General features: G+C 38.8%; 1 protein-coding gene across 8 annotated transcripts in view; it reads right to left on the bottom strand.

Annotated features, from left to right (window-relative positions):
• Positions 1 to 17865, bottom strand: part of LTBP1 (latent transforming growth factor beta binding protein 1) — a 211786-nt gene that overhangs the window by 111238 nt on the left and 82683 nt on the right. For all 8 annotated transcript variants that reach the window (XM_075412728.1, XM_075412731.1, XM_075412729.1 and 5 more), the window contains 2 exons: positions 4101 to 4325; positions 302 to 579 (listed from right to left, as the gene is read on the bottom strand). In XM_075412728.1, the coding sequence (XP_075268843.1) occupies positions 302 to 579; positions 4101 to 4325 (503 nt within the window). The remainder of the gene's footprint in view (positions 1 to 301; positions 580 to 4100; positions 4326 to 17865) is intronic.

Here is a 17865-nt window from a genome sequence, read left to right as displayed (position 1 = left end):
ATTTAGAGTCATGGGGCTTTTTATTTGCAGAAATACCTTATAAATGGAGAAGTTATGGCTAGAATAACTGAAATCAGAATGTCAGGGAACCAAGTCCACAGAAAATAAAGACACGAGCTTGAAGGAGAGGGTCATTCAGAAAAATGTATTTTTGTAAAAATTTTACATTCTCAAAACAATTTTATTTTAGAAAAGAATGTCAAATATGTCCTTTCCTGGCAATTAGTGAATTTGTTTTTCATTCTTTTACAATAATGTTATAAAACTACCTGTCTCAAAAGCCTTAGCAAACATTTCTTACCTGTGTCCCAATAGTCTCCTGGAAGCAGCGCCCAAGCTGAGTTTTAACTGAAACAGGAAACATATGAGGAACGGGTTGTTGATTTGTGTAAGCAGTGTGTCCTTTCTGGGTCTTCTGATACGGAAGACCTTGGTAAGAAACCTGTGGATGTCCTGGCTGAGGTACTTTTGCTTTTTGTCCTGTTGATGTGCTGTCAATTCTTGAAACTTGATGGATCTGAACTGAGGCTTCAGGGGGATGCTTCACATGGATATTCACTATGTTAGGAGGGAACTTCACTAAAATAATTGAAGGAAAAACACATAAGAAAAATTGGTAACAAAATATGTCAAAAATATCTCTACGACATTTCTTTTTTGTACACTAGAATTTTTACAGAATGACTTAAAGTGACTGAAATATAAATGAAGCCCAAATTCGGGGGTTAGAGGGAAGGCTGAAAGAATGCATAGAGTCTCATTAACAAAGCAAGAAAATGAAAACTCTTCACAGAGGAAAGAACAACAATACAGGATTGTAAAGACTGCTACATAAACATGGATGTCCAACTTGGCTGGTGTGACATTAATATTTGTGGTCATACTATGTAATAAGAATCCCATTCAAAGTTCCAGAATTCAAACTCTACTGGGTTATTTTTGGATATATAGTAAGCTTTATTTTCTTTTTCAGATCCATCATCTTTCTCTGGAACACAGAAAAAGCTTCAGATTTCATCCCTTCACCTTTATATACCTGCCAAGTCCTGAGTTTGCCCCCGCAACAGTTGCCAGCATCTCAACCGTCTAAAACCACCACTCCCTTCACTGAACTTCACATTCAGGATTTGGCAGATAAAGAGGGAGGAAATGTTTTTCAGATACTTCCATTTTTAAATACAGTTGTAGTTTTAAGTCTGGGTTTATAGATTGAGACCCTCCAGTCAATATAATGTGACAGAACTGTTTATGAGCCTCATGCCTCTTTTCATTGAAAAACAAAAAGCCCTTTAAACACGTAACTCAAATTACGATTGTGGGGGTTAGGGAAGAGAGGTGTGTAAAAACTTTTATAGTATGTAAGCTGCATAACAAAGTTCGCATTTACTGTGTCTGTCTGTGTCTCTCTCCTCAGCAAGTACTGCACAGACTACTCGAGTCCAGCCAATCCACTAGACTAATAACCCTGCCAAACATCAAGAACCAAGACATCTCATTTGACATACTGTCTCTAGAACACATACTGGATTGTTAAATCCTCTGAATTATCTCCTTGCTTCCAGGAGGACAGACTGTTCTTTGGAACTTGATTAGGCATGTTCAATTCCGATTTACAAATTTCAACCTCACAGCTCTACTTCCCAGGAAGTATATTTCATTTATTTTAGCTGCTTTAAAATTGCATTATTTTGCAGAAATTAATTTTAGTGTTTTACATTATTTTAATTTCTCTAGGCACATTTTCAGTATTAATTAGTCTTACACAGGAAATCCTTAAAAAAATCAAGCTTATTTTTACTCTGCCCTGCATTGTTTCATTTATGAAAATCTTCAACATATCGCAGGCAGAAACATCAGGAATAAGTTAGTAGAAAGTCAGCAGAAAATGGCTGCAGGGCTCTTCAGATCTTGCCTGTAGTAGAAAACAGCCTTCAATCAAAATTGATGCTACATGAGTTCTGTTCCAGGTACACCCACAAGGAAAAGATTCAGCGTACAAGAAGAAGCTGTAATGCCCTTCTCAGGCTATTAGACCTGTTTTGCAGAGCAAGACAAGACAGCATAGTCTGGCTGTGAAAGGAAAAAAAACCACCCAAACTTCTTATCGCACATTTTGATGTATGAAGAGGGATCCCTTCAACTACTTTCTCTAGTTGATATATCTACAGAATATATTAGTCCTCAAAACAAATAATTGAATCGCTCTGCTTTAATCTGTCAATCCACCTAGAGATGTTCAGATGCTGAAAACATCAAATTCAGGCTGGTTCCTCCCATGTAGTGTTACCACCACAATCCTCTCCAGGTCTTGGATCACTGCCTAGACGTGCTGATTAATTTTTATTTCTGCCAGCCATTTCAGGATGAATTGTTTTATGCTTTCCTTGAAAGAAATGAAACACTCCTCTCTCCACAATCCAACATCCTCATTTGGGCATGGAAAAAGAAGACAAGGCATTGCGTCTGCTGATGGTTCTGATGAGGACTTGAAGATCAGGACAAAAAAACCCCATATTCAAGAGTCAGACTCTTTAGCAATGAGAATTGCGCCTGCTGATGGTTCTGATGAGGACTTGAAGATCAGGAAAAAAACCCCCATATTCAAGAGGTCAGACTCTTTAGCAATGAGAAAACTACTCTGTGTTTTAACACAGCAACTCTACATCTAAAAAACAACTATTTCTTTAAAGAAAATGTTTATGGTCCACCGTATTGTGTAAAATAATTTGATGTGGAATTAAATAGTCACAGAAATAAACTTCTGCTCTGCTAAATATTTAGGTAATTATATTCTTCACTCTTTTTTTTTTTCTTGGTTTGAATCAGAAAAGTCCTGGGGAGCTTTAGGGACTAATATTCCAACATGTCAGTAGAAACTATTTCCCAGTGGACTGTGTAGCAGTCCGTAGAGAACAAATGCATTGAAAAGATGAACAGATATTTAAAAGGAGATATAAAATATTGTGTTTCCAGAAGGATACTGTCAACACTTCCTTCACAGCTATGTCCCCCATCTGAAAACAGAATTACTACATTAGATTATATTTATCATAAACATATAAATAGTTTGGCCTCTTTTAGCAAAGTTATTCAGGAACTAGTTACCAACAACTGAGCCTCCTCACATCTTTCTCCCACATAGCTTGTTTTTATTCAGAGGCAGCAATCTTGGAGAGGTAATCATAAAATTACCCTTGACAAGGCAAAAAAAAACCCAACACAACAATCTGGCAATTCAAACAAACAAAATTTGCACTAATTCATATGTTGTGAAACTGAATTGCAGGGGTCTTTCCATATGGACAGGATCTCACCCACACAAAATGTTACCTAGAGTCATAAGACACACAGGAAACAAATTCAGCACTTCTCTCCAACGTCATCAGAACTTGTCATCTCACAAAAAAAGTATTAGGGGAAACAGAAACCTGAAGCTGACTGAACTTTTATGACTGGGCAAAATTTGATTAACATCACAGCTTTTCTTGTTTCTGATCCTCTGCCTTCTTCACAGCATTATCAGTAGGAAATCCTTACTGTTTTTCTTCTATGATATTGTTATATGACCTGGAAAGAATGTTCTATTTAACTGAATCATATCATGGCCTACCTTCACCACAAAATTAACCTCTGGGACTCTACCAAATGATATAACAAAGATAAACACAGATTGTATTTTTAGTTCTACATTAGATTTAAATTTTGCCCTCCACTAGTAACCATGGTATCACTTGCAACTTTCTATGTAGGTATACTGCAATTTATGGACTCTATTCAGTCACAACCATTCTCTTTTTGAACAGGTCTACACTCCTGGAAGGAGCCCCCTGCATCACCCTATGACTCTGCAATCTGCATTAAATTCCACCATAAAGCAAAGTAAATTTTCTTACAAACTCTTTTCAATAGCACTCTTATTTCTTGTTATTTCAGTCAGTCAGCAAAATACTTTCCAGTCCTTCTGATTAACTCATGATTCAAGTTGTGGTGTCGATTCAAACTATGTAGATAGATCATTTTCGTTACCGGTTGGATATGCAAAATTAGTTCATCAAGTCAACTCTAAAGCAAAAAAAATATCTAACAAGAAAAAAAGTTACCTTTTACACCTTGCTGTCCAGACATTGTCAGTGGTAAAGTATGAGTAGAGTGGATAATTTGTGAACCCGCAGCCTTGTTCACCTGTTGCGGGTGATGGTACATTTTTGGAGTATTGGCAGTCTGCACCGGGATCTGACAAAGTTTACCAGTGTAATTTGGAGGGCACTGGCATTTATCTCTAGAACTGCATTGGCCTCCATTCATGCATGGAAGGTGGCAAATAACTGAAATGAAAACAGAAAGAAAAATTTTGTTAATCACTTTAGCTTTCATATTATCTGACCACATATCACAGAGAAGTTGAAGAGGAAAGTAACAGGGCTGGGGCCCTTTGTTCTTCCAACATCTGAGGCATGAGTTTCCATCTGACATGCACTTTTAATTGCCTTATGGTAGAACCACTTCCCTTCCCCTCTTTGTGACCCCTGCCTGGTTCGCATCTTCTGTCCATGATAAACATGGCAAGCACATTCTTCCCTTAGAAATCCCAGCTATTTTTTTTCCTTGTGCTATTAAGCAAGACTCTAAATTAATATGGTGCCTGGTTGCATCTCTCATTCACACTTCGGTACAGGTATTCTTATTTAGTCACCCTCCCATTTCTGAAAATCCTGGACCACCTACAATTCCCTGGAAAACTGGGGAAAAACTCACCGGAGAGTAGACAGTACTGGGGGTAAATTTTCTATTTGCACTGTAAGCCTTAGCTGTACTCTGGAAAACTGTGTCTTACTGAGTATCTAGATTTTTGCTTAACATTTGTCTCTCAATAAAATGAGCTAATTTGTATACCCACCCATGAAGAGCATAAAAATATTGAGAGATAATACTCCAATTATTTCAGAGATAAATTCCAAAGTGTTAAAATATTTTAACTCCAATAAAGACAAGGGTAATTACTTCTGTGCCAGCTAGTACTTGCACATCTACAGCAATATAAACTATCAGATGAAACATGAAAAATGTCAACTTCATATGAAAAATATTTCTTAACTCAGAAATACAGTCACAGGCATGGTTCAGCACTTTCTAAAAATATGATGTGCGACTTTATAATCAACCATAATCTAGCTGAGCTGTCAACATTGTCAAGAACTAAATGATGTTAAAACAACTAGAAAAATACCATAAGTTTTTGTTCAAGGCAAACTAAGGTCATTTTTTTTCAAGAAATCAATGAATTTTGGAGAAATACAGCATCCATTTGTCAGCTTTAAGATAAGATTCTGATTCCAAAAATAAGTAAGAATCTAAACTTTAGAGTAATGATGGCATCTTTCTGGATTGGTATTGCTTGGTTTATATTGAATTACAAGAAAAATGAGAAACTGTAGATAATGCAAGGTAATTAGGAACCTAGTGGCTATTCCAGGTGGTGTAATCTCTGGACAATGCTGTCTGTTGCTATTATTACCATTAAACATCAGTTTTGAAAAAGGAACCCATGTGTTGTGTGTCGCAAGAAGACAGAGTAGGACATTCAGCAGCCCAAGGAGTTCCAACCCGGCTGCGTAATTCACTTGGCCCAGGAAGAGTGCTCAGGAAACGGCGCAGTCAGCCCGGCTCGTCGCACAGCACCCTCACATTGTATTGGTGGGGCTGGAATGGTGATGCCTGATCGCCAGATAGGTCCACGCACAAAAGTAAACAGCCAGAATTATTTTTCCATTCTGTTCTGCAAATGTATATTTAATTTTTTTCTTGTCGTATCTCGTATTTTCATTTCTTATAAACTGACTGAAAGTACTTCAAGCTGTAGCACTCTGCTAAAAAGCCTACTTGACTTTGGAAAACTGTCTGTGCCAGCACAGGCACGTTTTTGGGTCCAAATGCTATTGGGACTTTATCTGAGTGTCTAAACAACGTCCTTACAGAATAGCTATTACTTCAGGGCAAAATGAAGGGTTTTTGACCCCAGCAGTAGTTGAAGCACGACAGCTATCTCTCCCTCTGGTACTGTTACCTCTCTGAGCAGCCACAAATGAGCAGGTTTACTGCAGTGGCAAAAACATATGAAGAGTTTTGGTACTTGCAAAGATTTGCCTGAACAAGGCTGAAAGCTAAGGTGATTTTCCTGCAAAAGTAACATCGCACAATGAAATAGCGTAAAGTAGCATTAAGGGGACAGCCGTTTGGTGTTTAAAAGAAGTACAGTGAAACAAAGGCAAACAGAAATAGTCTCACAGAGGAATTCCTTGTGTGCAAGAAGCCTATTCCATAGATATTTTTCCCGCCCTCTCCAGCCTTGAGGCAACCAGCTAATATGCAAAACGCAGCTTCTAAACAACATAAATATACCCAACATTTCCACTAAATAAATAAATTTCTTCCAAGCTCCTGCTCCTATAAAGCAGTTGGCATTCGGAAGGTATGCAAGTATCTCTACATTACAGGGCACTCTTCAGGCTTTCCTCTCCTGCAGGAGCCTGCTGGGCAAGCAACTGGCACATGAAAAGCTTTGCTTTCAAGCAAACAGAATTTTGTGCTAAAAATACTGGGAAGGAAGTTGCCAGTAGAAAAGAGTTCATCCATGTCCCTTTTCATAACTGTTTGCTGTGGATATTCACACAAATAACTTGTGCAAATAAGTGCAAACAAATGCCACTGAAAGGTCTAGTATGAGGTAAATAATGGAGAATATTTAATTTATCAGTATTTACTTATAACAGAAAATAAAAAATCCAAGCTGCCCCCATTATCCTGTGGTGCAAATCAGTCAACTAATTTATATACAGATATACTGATTTACATCTCTTGAAGGTCTGACCTAATGTATGAGGAATGAACTTTAAATGAGAATGCGTTAAATCTATTCTCAAAATAAAAAATTCTGTAAAAAAAATTCTAAAATTCTGAAATATACAATTGTCAGTTATACTCAGCCATGTAAAAACAAGAAAGATGCGATCGTCTGGCTAAACTGAAAACTTAATAATCTCAGATGGCAAATATTATGAGGACTTTTTAAAAAAGGAAGAATGAAACATGAAATAAAATACCTGATATTTTTAAACTGGCATAATAAGCACACACACACTAATTCCTCAGGTAGTTTATGGCAGGTGAAAGGGTTACTTTTGATTATGACATTAGTGCTGGAAATCACAGGCACACAACTTCACCAGAGCTGGAATTACACGCAGACCATTCGAGAAAAGCGAGCTGCAGGGGGGTGAGCCTCTGCAAAGGCAGAGGAAGGAAACGCTCCGCAAGGCTCTGGGAATCTCAGGTTAACACACCAAAGAGCCCTGGGGAACGGACCACGTAAGATAGGAACAGGCTATAAAGCCAGGGTAAGTTTAAACAGCTCAACTTCTGATGAAAGTTTTTTGCTTTGTTTTGTTCTGTCATTGAGGTTAAACAACAAACAGAATGGCTGACTACTGCCAGAGGCCTAGGGGACACTCCTGACAAAATCCAGACCCATGTGCTAGGAGAGACCATTAGAAGATGCTGGTTTTGCATGTATGTTCACAACTGGCAATCAGACAAAGGGCACACTGGAGCCTGATTCTCACTGGCCTATTGCCATTTACTCTGAAAAGGAAAAAAAAGGAAACAAAAATATCCATTATGGTGTGAAATCCTCTAGCTGTTCGGAGTCTGATAAAAACATGGAGATAGGTCTGCACAAGAAGTTTCAGTTCACACATGGGTATCTTACAAGCAAAACAAAGGAATTATTAATGGGCCTCAGAAAGGCTACAAATTTTTCACTCAGCTCTGCTGTAAGCCAAGTCTCTCAACTGCCTCTAAAGGATCAGTCCACATACAACTGAACAAATTTAACGATTTCTTAATACAAATGAACATCCATCGTTTAGAAATGTAGAGACAGGCTTAAGGAATTACAAGCATTTTACATATTCTTCCCATCCTTGGGCGATTAATTGGTAATAACAAGCTTTGATTTCTCTGTCATCCAAAGGCCTTAATTCCCCCCAGCCTGGCACACCTTGGTGGGTACCACTGTTCAAAATGAGCCAAACAGGGAAGCTGTGTTGAGATGCCCCCACAGGGAGCCTCTGAAAGGCTGAATGCGTAGAAAAAGGAGAAAACACTTGCAGCATGAATCCCGATAAAGCTGCCACAGATATGGGTTGGAAACACATGAATAGGATGTGAAATCATCAACAAGCAGCTAGGAAACCACTGATATACAGTTTGTCCATGCAATTACATCATCTAATTTGTTTTCAAGATACTCAAACAACCTTGAACAGCTCCAGATAAACTAATTTTATCAAGTCCGAATGTTTTCATTTAATCAAAATAATGTGTAACAAAACAAATTCCAAGCATCTAAATCCTCCTAATCCTTAAAAAATTGCCCATGCTTACCCAAACAAGCCCTTAGGATGGATGGAAACTGCCTTCTGTAACCAGTGTTGAAGAAAATGAAGATAGGTTTTGAAGTGTTCCTGATCTGACTCTCCAAATTCCTTTTCTTTCACACCTCAGGGAACACATGACTGTCTCTCTTTGCCTCACCACTCTTTGCCTTTTCTGCTTACATGCTATCAGCAACTCAAGTGTAAGCACTATTCAATTACATCAACAGGCTCTCCAAGGAAAACCTTAAACTGCTCATTAGATTACAGTATTTCCACTGGATACATCACAAATCAGCAGATTAATTTTGTCTCCAAATACTACGCAGTTATCCAGCATTACTATATTCCCCACAGCTGTTTAGGCATCTTTCACGCATGCTGTTACTAAGCACACAGAAAGTGCAGGGACTAACATGCAATTCTTCTAAACACAGTTCTTCACAGGAAAAGAGATGGCATTCACTGAGGGGAAGTACTGCCATATACAACACTCTTGTAATGTAGTGCCTCTAAACACCATGCGTTTTAGGTTAAAGTTGAAACCCAGGAGTGCTAAATACAGATATGCACAATCCCTCCAAACTCATTTCTTCTTTCTAATTACAGAAACTCTAACCATAACTCACAAAAAACAGAGGCATGAGCTACAACAATGATACTATCCTCCAGTTTAGACTCTTCTCTATTCCCCCCCCTTTTTCTTTTTTGCCACGTCTTTCTTGTTGTCCCTCAATTTTCTAACTACTTCTTCCTAAACAATTTTCTCTTCAGATTCCTGGCTGTAATTCAGAGGTGTTATGTAAAGAAGTTGAAAGTTAAAAAAATAAATTGATTATTTGGTTACTTAAGTAAGATTAAGAGCATCTTGATATTACAAACTTGGGCTTTGGGAAGCAGATGGAGAAAAGAACAGAACATTTAAGTGGCCTTGATTTAATAGTGTAACACCTCTACATTCACCTCTGAATTTATCCTCATGTTTGTATTTTGAAAACTTTTAAGAAAAACATTCTATTGCAACAACCAAACACAATTTTTAGAAGTAAATCTGATAGCAAAAGCTCCAGAAGCAGATGAAAAATGCTCTTTTCTGCTCACCACTGAAAGCAGGAAAGCGATGTCCTGCTCATGTGAACAGCACATTTACCACCCACAAAACCTTTGTTCATGTACCACTGCTATTCACTGATCCACACAGCAAGGACAGCACCAGATTTGGTTCCAGACACAAGCAATCCTGTAGAAATGGCTGCTCTCTGCTACTGCTGAGATAGGACCCAGGGTACGTGACAAATGGCAGCACTGCGTGGCGGGATGAGCCTCCCTGTCACAGCATTTTTAAATGAAATCTCTAGTATTCAAGAAGAAGGGAGAAATGTTTTGAGGCTCTCTTCTGGTTTCCTTTGTTGAACGCAATCTTGTGCATAAGCAATGGCTTAATATAAGGCATGAACTCAGGTAGGTTAATACCCTGTAATAAGCATAACAACACACAATTATACTTTGAAAGATGCTTGTAAGAGTAAAGAACGTTGCTGGAAAATCAGTACAGGAAAGGTGGGTAGAACGTTAGTGCACACTTTCTCATTTGGGTACATCAAAACGATACAAAGTAAAAAATAAAACAAGAGTTGTCATACAGAAATCTCTCCAGTAAATAATTTCGTTTGGTTTATTACTAGTTTAAGTAGTTTTAAATTAGCTTTCACAAATCTAGATTTCTCCTGAAATGGCATGAATTTAAACATGTACTATTTTTACAACGAATAATTGTAAATTAGTATGAAAGACAGACAATAGTACAGTACAGATAAGGGGCATACTTCAAAGAACATCTCTACTGCAATGTACATTTTTTTATTATCAGAAGCTGGTTTTATCAGATTTGATGAATACCATTTGTGAATAAGAACAACAAACTCCAGCTTGTTTATATACTTCCAAGATTTTGTTTCTCCTTATTCTGTGCTTCTGTAGTTATAACTATCATCAACACAATATATTCAAAGCTGTTATGCATGTTCCTTTGCACAGGAACTCCCAAGCCTTAATCTTGTAAAAAAACACAGTAGTCACTTCAGTGGGTGTATTAGCATTCACATTTGTTCAGTGAGAAAAAAATAAAACAACTAAAAATGTTCATAAGTGGAAAAAAAACTACTTTATGCCATTCAAGGGTGGTATGTTCCATTATGCCAGACTTCCGAGCAGAAAGTAATACAGAGGGATTACATAAAATGTGCTCCCTTATACTGTCACCTTCATACTGCTTATCAGTAGATGTGCAAATACTATAACAAGGATCTTCTTAAAGAAATTCTTACTCTGAATGCTGCAATACATTAACAGAAAACATCCTAATAAGCTGAATATGATACTGAAGGCACTTCAGATATTTCTTCTGGAAAAACATAAGATCTGCAATGCTGCAGGGAAAAATTTCAAACAGGAACCTACCTCAAACCTAATGGCATTGTAAGAAAAAATAGGCAGCTGCTAAACTGGGTTCTCAGCTATTGTGAATTAACATGGTCCCTGACTTCATTACTTCATTAGAATTTGTCTTCTATTTTTAAACTATTATTACGAAGAGATCTTTAATAACGTAATGCAGCTCCGCTTGGGAATGGGATCATAAGTACTGCTGCTTATCCAGACATGGAAACCAATTTATTGCCAAAATAAACAAGCTGTGTGGTGTTATTCCTGTCTGGATGATGCACATTTGAAAAAAAAAAAAAAAGTCTCAAAGAAAATCCTGAAACAAGTTTAACACCTTCAAAACAATCTTTTCTGCATATAAATGTTATTTTCTTTAGGTAAAACTGTTTTCTTACATTTGTACAGTTAAAATTATTACAAAACCCCCTCACAACACAGAATGATGACATATCTCAGAAATCATATATAATCACTTGTTATTACTATCTTCCTCTCTCACAAAACAATATTTATGCTCAGCTGCATTGCAGGGGTCAGTTCGTTGGTTTGTAGTTGAGTGCACATGACATTTCAAGACTGTTAACATTAAAGATGTAAGCAAACATCAGAATCGAAGGATGAACACAACTAATAAGGAATTCTTGAGCAACAGAATGAATCTCATTCAAGTAACGACAACTGTCTTTACTCCGCTCTGACCCAACTGCACTGTCAAGAAGACCAAAGCAGCAGGTTGCCTCTAAAAATCCTAGAGTAAGTAGATCTGCGTATGCGCCACATACGGTGTATACACCTTCCTCATATAAAACTTCTTCTTTATCTGGAAAATACTAAAAGGATACATGACTCTGAATGATTTTTTTTTTTTTTTTTTTTTTTTTGCTGCAAAGACCACCCTAAAGTTCTAAACATTAAGAGACCGTGGGGCTTTTAAAAATGGATTGCTTTAGGAAGAATGTAAACTGTCATTGAAATGCATCCCTCGTTGGATCATATTATGACAGAACAGATGCAATACCCTATATTTCAGTGTGAGGAATCTAGGCAGGGCAATTAAGGGGAAAAGAGTTCTAGCCTCCATCTCCTGCTGACAGTGTAACACAGCATTTGTTTGCCAACTTCCAAGGTCATGCTGTAAAAATGGTATGTCTATGCCCTTTCTGAGATGGACTAAATCTAGTTGAGGATGAGATTCTCGTTTCCTCTACTTAAAAGGCTAACTAATGTAACCAGAAGGCTACTTAGAGACATCTCTTAGACTATGAAATTGAGAACTATTTTTGAAATCTAGTTTTTGTTGATCCAACATGGACCTACATTTTTAATGAAGAGGAAAGAACGTTGTGTCCTTCTCAAAACATGAAATGACATCCTTTTGGCCCCTTTATTAAGATCACTCTCTTGAACTTCACAGCTCTCATGTACTAGACGGTACCTGCATCTACTTTGAAATAATCTCTAACCACTATTTCTAGTTACTAACATTCCAGAAAGTAATCAGGGATTTCTGTACAATGCATGTGTGTCGGACAGATTGTTTCCACACACAAAGCAGTTATTGAAGCCTTCTGCTTTTATTCTATTAGCAGTAATAAATGTATAAATGTGTCTGTCATATGTTATCTCCTGTACTATTACTGGGCTTCTTCCCATATAATATTTAATGTCTACCCTGGAATATTTTTCCATGAATTCTGTAGCTGTTCTTATTACTTTTCTATATTTAATAACTTTTAATTCATACTTATTACTATTTCCCTCTCTTTCATTTCATAGAATCATAGAATGGTTTGGGTTGGAAGGAACCTTATGGATCGTCTAGTTCCTTCCACTATACCAGGTTGCTCAAAGCTTCATCCAGCCTGGCCTTGAACAGTGCCAGGGAGGGGGCATCCACAGCTTCTCCAGCTTGCGGTTCTTATAGTAAAGAATTTTTTTCATATGTCTAATCTAAATCTACCCTCGTTCAGGTTGAAGCCATTACCCCTTGTCCTGTCACTACAGACCCTCGTAAAAAGTCCCTCTCCATCTTGCTCGTAGGTCACCTTTCGGTACTGGAAGGCTGCTATAAGGCCCCCCTGGAGCCTTCTCTTCTCCAGGTTGAACAACCCAATCCTCTCACCCTTTCCTCACAGGTGGAAGTGCTCCAGCCCTCTGATCAATTTTGTGGCCCTCCTCTGGACCCGTTCTAACAGCTCCATGACTTTCCTGTGCTGAGGGCTCCAGAGGTGGATGCAGGACTCCAGGTGGGGGGGTCTCACCAGAGCAGAGTAGAGGGGAAGAATCACCTCCCTCGACCTGCTGGCCACACTGCTTTTGATGCAGTCCAGGATACGGTTGGCCTTCTGGGCTGCGAGCACACATTGCCAGGTCATGTTGAGTTTCTGGTCAACCAAAACCCTGAAGCCCTTCTCCTCAGGGCTGTTCTCAATCCATTCTCCGCTCAGCCTGTATTTGTGCTTGGGATTGCCCTGATCCATGTGCAGGACCTTGCTGAACTTCTTGAGGCTCACACAGGCCCACCTCCCAAGCCTGTCAAGGTCTGTCTGGATAGCATCCCTTCCCTCCAGCGTGTCGATCACATCACATAGCTTGGTGTCACTGGCAAACTTGCTGAGGGTGCACTCAATCCTACTGTCCATGTCGCCAACAAAGATGTAAAACTGTCAGTCCAAATACTGACCCCTGAGGAACACCACTTGTCACTGGTCTCCACTTGGACAGCAAGCTGTTGACCACAACTCTTTGCAACCATCCAGCCAATTCCTTATCTACTAAGTGGTCCATCCATCAAATCCATGTCTCTTCAGTTTAGGGACAAAGCTGTTGTGCGGGTCACTGTCAAATGCTTTGCACAAGTCCAGGCAGATCACATCAGTTGCTCTTCCCTCCACCTACACTGTAACCCTGTTGTAGAAGGCCACCAAATTTGTCAGGCAGTCATCAGTGTCATCATTTGTCACGAATGATCATTCTGTGTCCCACCAATCACTACAAAATCTGGTTGCTGTCTTCCTTCTTTCTTGCTGAATCACAACTGAACACTTCTAAAAGTAATTCCAATCTTTTCATACTTTTCCATATTTTTTTCTCCTAACCCATTCTACATTTAATTTTCACTTATCAAAGAATACATACTGAAGAAAAAATATACATAAAAATTTAGAGAAAAATGCAGGTAGCTTTGAGGATTGGATTCAAAGCACTGTTCTTAGCTTGAATCTAGTCTCATGACTGAACTCAGTAGAATTAAGAATGACTGAGTAGAAGAGCAAGTCGTAGTCACTGAAGCCATCCAGACAGGCAAGATTTTGGACTTTAAAATATGCTGCCAGGAATCTTGGGGAATTGCTTTTGCTCTAGATGGATTCTTCCTCTCAACAGAAAAAAAATAAAGAAATTCCCAAACAGCCTTCTCTTCCTGTCACCCTCACTAATCTATGAAACACCATGCTGCAATTTTACTTTTGTGAAGAGAAATGTTACAGATATACTATGTGTCTGTTGTAGCCATGATCATTTTTAAGCTGCAGTCGTACCATTTTACAAAACATGCTTTCTACAGTTTTTCATAGAAAAACATGCATTTTCTTTGCACTATAGAGGTTGACAACATAGTTCCTAAACCAGGAACTACAGCAGCTGTCTTTTTAAATTCTATTACAGATCAAGAATAACACCTTTCAAATAAACAGAAAGGAAACATTAAAAAGAAAGCTGACTGCTAGAATGCTGTCTAGATATTCTCTTAATGTTTTCACTGTTGTTCTCACAATTTTTGAAGATGTATCTCTTCAAATGAAACTGTACTTCACTAGTTCTTTTCAAACTCCTTCATGTACCACTATCAGCATGAAGCTTTAACAAATCACATAGTACTTTAAAGCCTATTTAGAGGAATGTCTGTGATGCTACTTAATGCAGCACTACACGGCAATTGCCAAGGAAGACAAGTAAAAGAAAGCATCACAACATCAGACCACCTACATCTTCACGCAGTTTAAATTTTCATGTCTCCCAACAGCAAACTTCCCATTTAAAATTCATTCTCTAACTCAGCTGGTAAGCACAGGCTCAGCTTCTGGGATGATCATTGTCTCCACCATTAATTGAGCTTTATGTGAGCTGCTGAAAGGTTGTCTACTGATTAGGAACACTTAATGCTACTGTCAGCTCACTGTAAATAAGGTGCATAGGTGTAACAAATTAGGTATATGCTAAAAAAGAAGAACTATCTACTTATGAAAAAGGGGGAGGGATGCTGTCTTCTCTAGGGATGGAAAGCGGTGATATCCCATCCAAGGAAAAACAGAGTCAAGAAGGTATTGCCTTAGTTCTCTGTGTCTGTATTAGTCAAATTCCTAAATCTCCATTGCCCTGTAACATAAGATTCTACATGCACCTCATATGTAGATATTGACATTTAAGCTGTCTCAGTCTACATGCTTGTCCCCATATTTCTCAGTTTTTGATTATAAAAGGGTATCAATATTGGGGTATCAGTCATTCTTTAATGGAGGCTACATTGTCAACTATGGGAGATCCCAATACTGAAAATGGGGGAGCAGGTTCGGATCATAAACATAAGGCTGCAATACATTTTAAAGAAATATACATTTGTTGAATGAGCATTATGATCAGCAAGAAATCCAGAACAAACACGCACAAGACAATGTCACTGTACTACTTAAATGTCTTCCTCAATTTTAAACTCAGTACTTCAAAACACCTCAGGAAGAAAAGTTGGATGTTGGTGACTTGAAGATGTGTATACAAAGTCAACCAAGAGACACCTGATATGCCCTCAGGTGTTTCACCCATCCCTCAGTGTGGGTCCAAAGGGCATGGGAGTCTCATAGGACCTGTATCACACCCTTCCAAGCTCACGTGATAAGCCAGCTATCCTCAGACATGTCAAATGCAACTGTAGGCCTGTGTGTAGGTGACTGAAATGAGCAGCATCTGCACAACAGCTGCCAAAAAACTATTAAAGTGTTGCTGTGTGGAAAGATTGAGATGGCTGAAAAACAATAGTAGAATATTCAAATGCTATCAGAAAAATAAAAGGCATGCTCTGTCATGGAAAAATGGCCTAAAGCTGCAATTACACAACATAAAAAGGGAATAGCAAAAATTATGGTAGTTGAGAAACGATTGACAGGAGGATTCTGGCTCACTAACAGGCATGATGCTCACAGTCACTCTTTGCTAAATCTGCTCCTAATATTCTCAATATCTGAGATGATTCAGCCACTATTTTTAGAGGCAAGTGGACAGACAGTGTTATGGGATGACTCACTCCTACCCTGATCATATTTGGTGAATCTATTGGTTTTATCAGAACTGATCCTGATATATTGAGTATAACACAAGAGTTGGGCCTAGAGTCAGTATACTAAGGGGAAAAAAACCCCACTAGTTGCTGTTTATCAGGAATGAATGGCCAGTGTCAGACCTTTGATAATGATGCACAAACAGAAAAGCTACTCCAGGTATTTCTTCAGAGTTGTACAGTGTGTTGATACTAATTTTCCTCCTTGTGCAAGACCTATGCAACAACAAAATATCTCTAGAGAAGGCTGGCTTTGACAGTGTATCAAGTAGTAACACATTTTTAAAATGATCATTATTAGAAAAATTTCCTGCAGAATACAAAACATAAACAGATTGCAAAATAGTATGTTGCAGTATAAAGACTTTACAGGTATCATTTTAAGCAGTCCTGAAATAAGTTATTGATTGCCATTGTCAAAATGGGAACACTGAAATCAAGGTGCCCGGTGTCTGATGAAAACTTTTCTTTCCAATGTCCCCAGTGCTTTTAAGGCTCTTACTTCTCTGTACAGCGCACGACTGCCTGAGCACGTAATACTAACATGTATTATGTAACGTTGTAATGTATCTCTTTTCAAGACAAGTCTGGAGAACAAGTCTTAGGAGGAGCGGCTGAGGGAATTGTGATTGTTTAGTCTGAAGAAGAGAAGGGTGAACGGCGGTTGTATTGAGGCGGGTGCTGGTCTCTTCTCTCAAGTAACTAGCAATAGGACAAGAGGCAATGGCCTCAAGTTGCATCAGGGGAGGTTTAGATTGGGTATTATGAAAAATTTCCTTACTGAAAGAGCGGTCAAGCATTGGAACAGGCTGCCCAGGGAAGCGCTGGAGTCACCATCCCTGGAAGTGTTTGGGACATGGTTTAGCAGGCATGGTGGTGTTGGTTAATGGTGGGACTTGATGATCTTAGAGGTCTTTTCCAACCTTAATGATTCTATAATCAAACAGAGCAAGAAACAACAAGCATCTTCATTGCTACAGGATACCTCCAGTTTGTACTTTTCCCTTCTGGTGTCAGCTGAGCAGTATTACCCACCTTTAAGGACTAGAGGATTAATGAGTAACTTGACAATAATGACACTAAGCTCTCACTGCTCATGCACTGTTACAATCTGATGAAGTCACTGAACTGAACCTCTGCTCTGACATCATTCTATTAGGCAGTTTCCAAAAATACGTACTGCACTGTTGCACAGAGTAAGAAAGTAATAACACCCACTAGTGTAAGACAGAGAAAAGAGCTGCTCTTAGACATCCATCAGACAAAATGGCAAAATGTCGTGAGAAACATTTAAGTGATGTGGTCACGCCTCTGTTATGCAAAGGCTCTGAAGACCACAGAAGCAGTAAAGCTGACAGTGGCCAGGGACATCAACATCCTTACCATTTCTGGCAACTGACTAACAGGTATTTCGGCTGAGATGCATCCATTTAAACTTTTATGCCTTCTTGAGCCATCTAATTTAGGAGTTTCCCGCTCTCTCAGCAAAGAGCAGCTCACCCATCAGGCCATTCAGACCATCCATAGGACAACCTCCCACAGATGTGCCTCATCACCAACTACTAGGCTCCTGACTCAGGCACCTCAGTAAGATTTGGTGAGTGGGATGAACCCCCAGCCTTAGATCCAAAGGGTCTATGAACTCTGATCCACTGC

The sequence above is a fragment of the Opisthocomus hoazin genome, chromosome 2 (assembly GCF_030867145.1).
Source record: "Opisthocomus hoazin isolate bOpiHoa1 chromosome 2, bOpiHoa1.hap1, whole genome shotgun sequence".
Taxonomy (NCBI): Eukaryota; Metazoa; Chordata; class Aves; order Opisthocomiformes; family Opisthocomidae; genus Opisthocomus; species Opisthocomus hoazin.
This window is presented reverse-complemented; position numbering and strand designations above follow the sequence as displayed.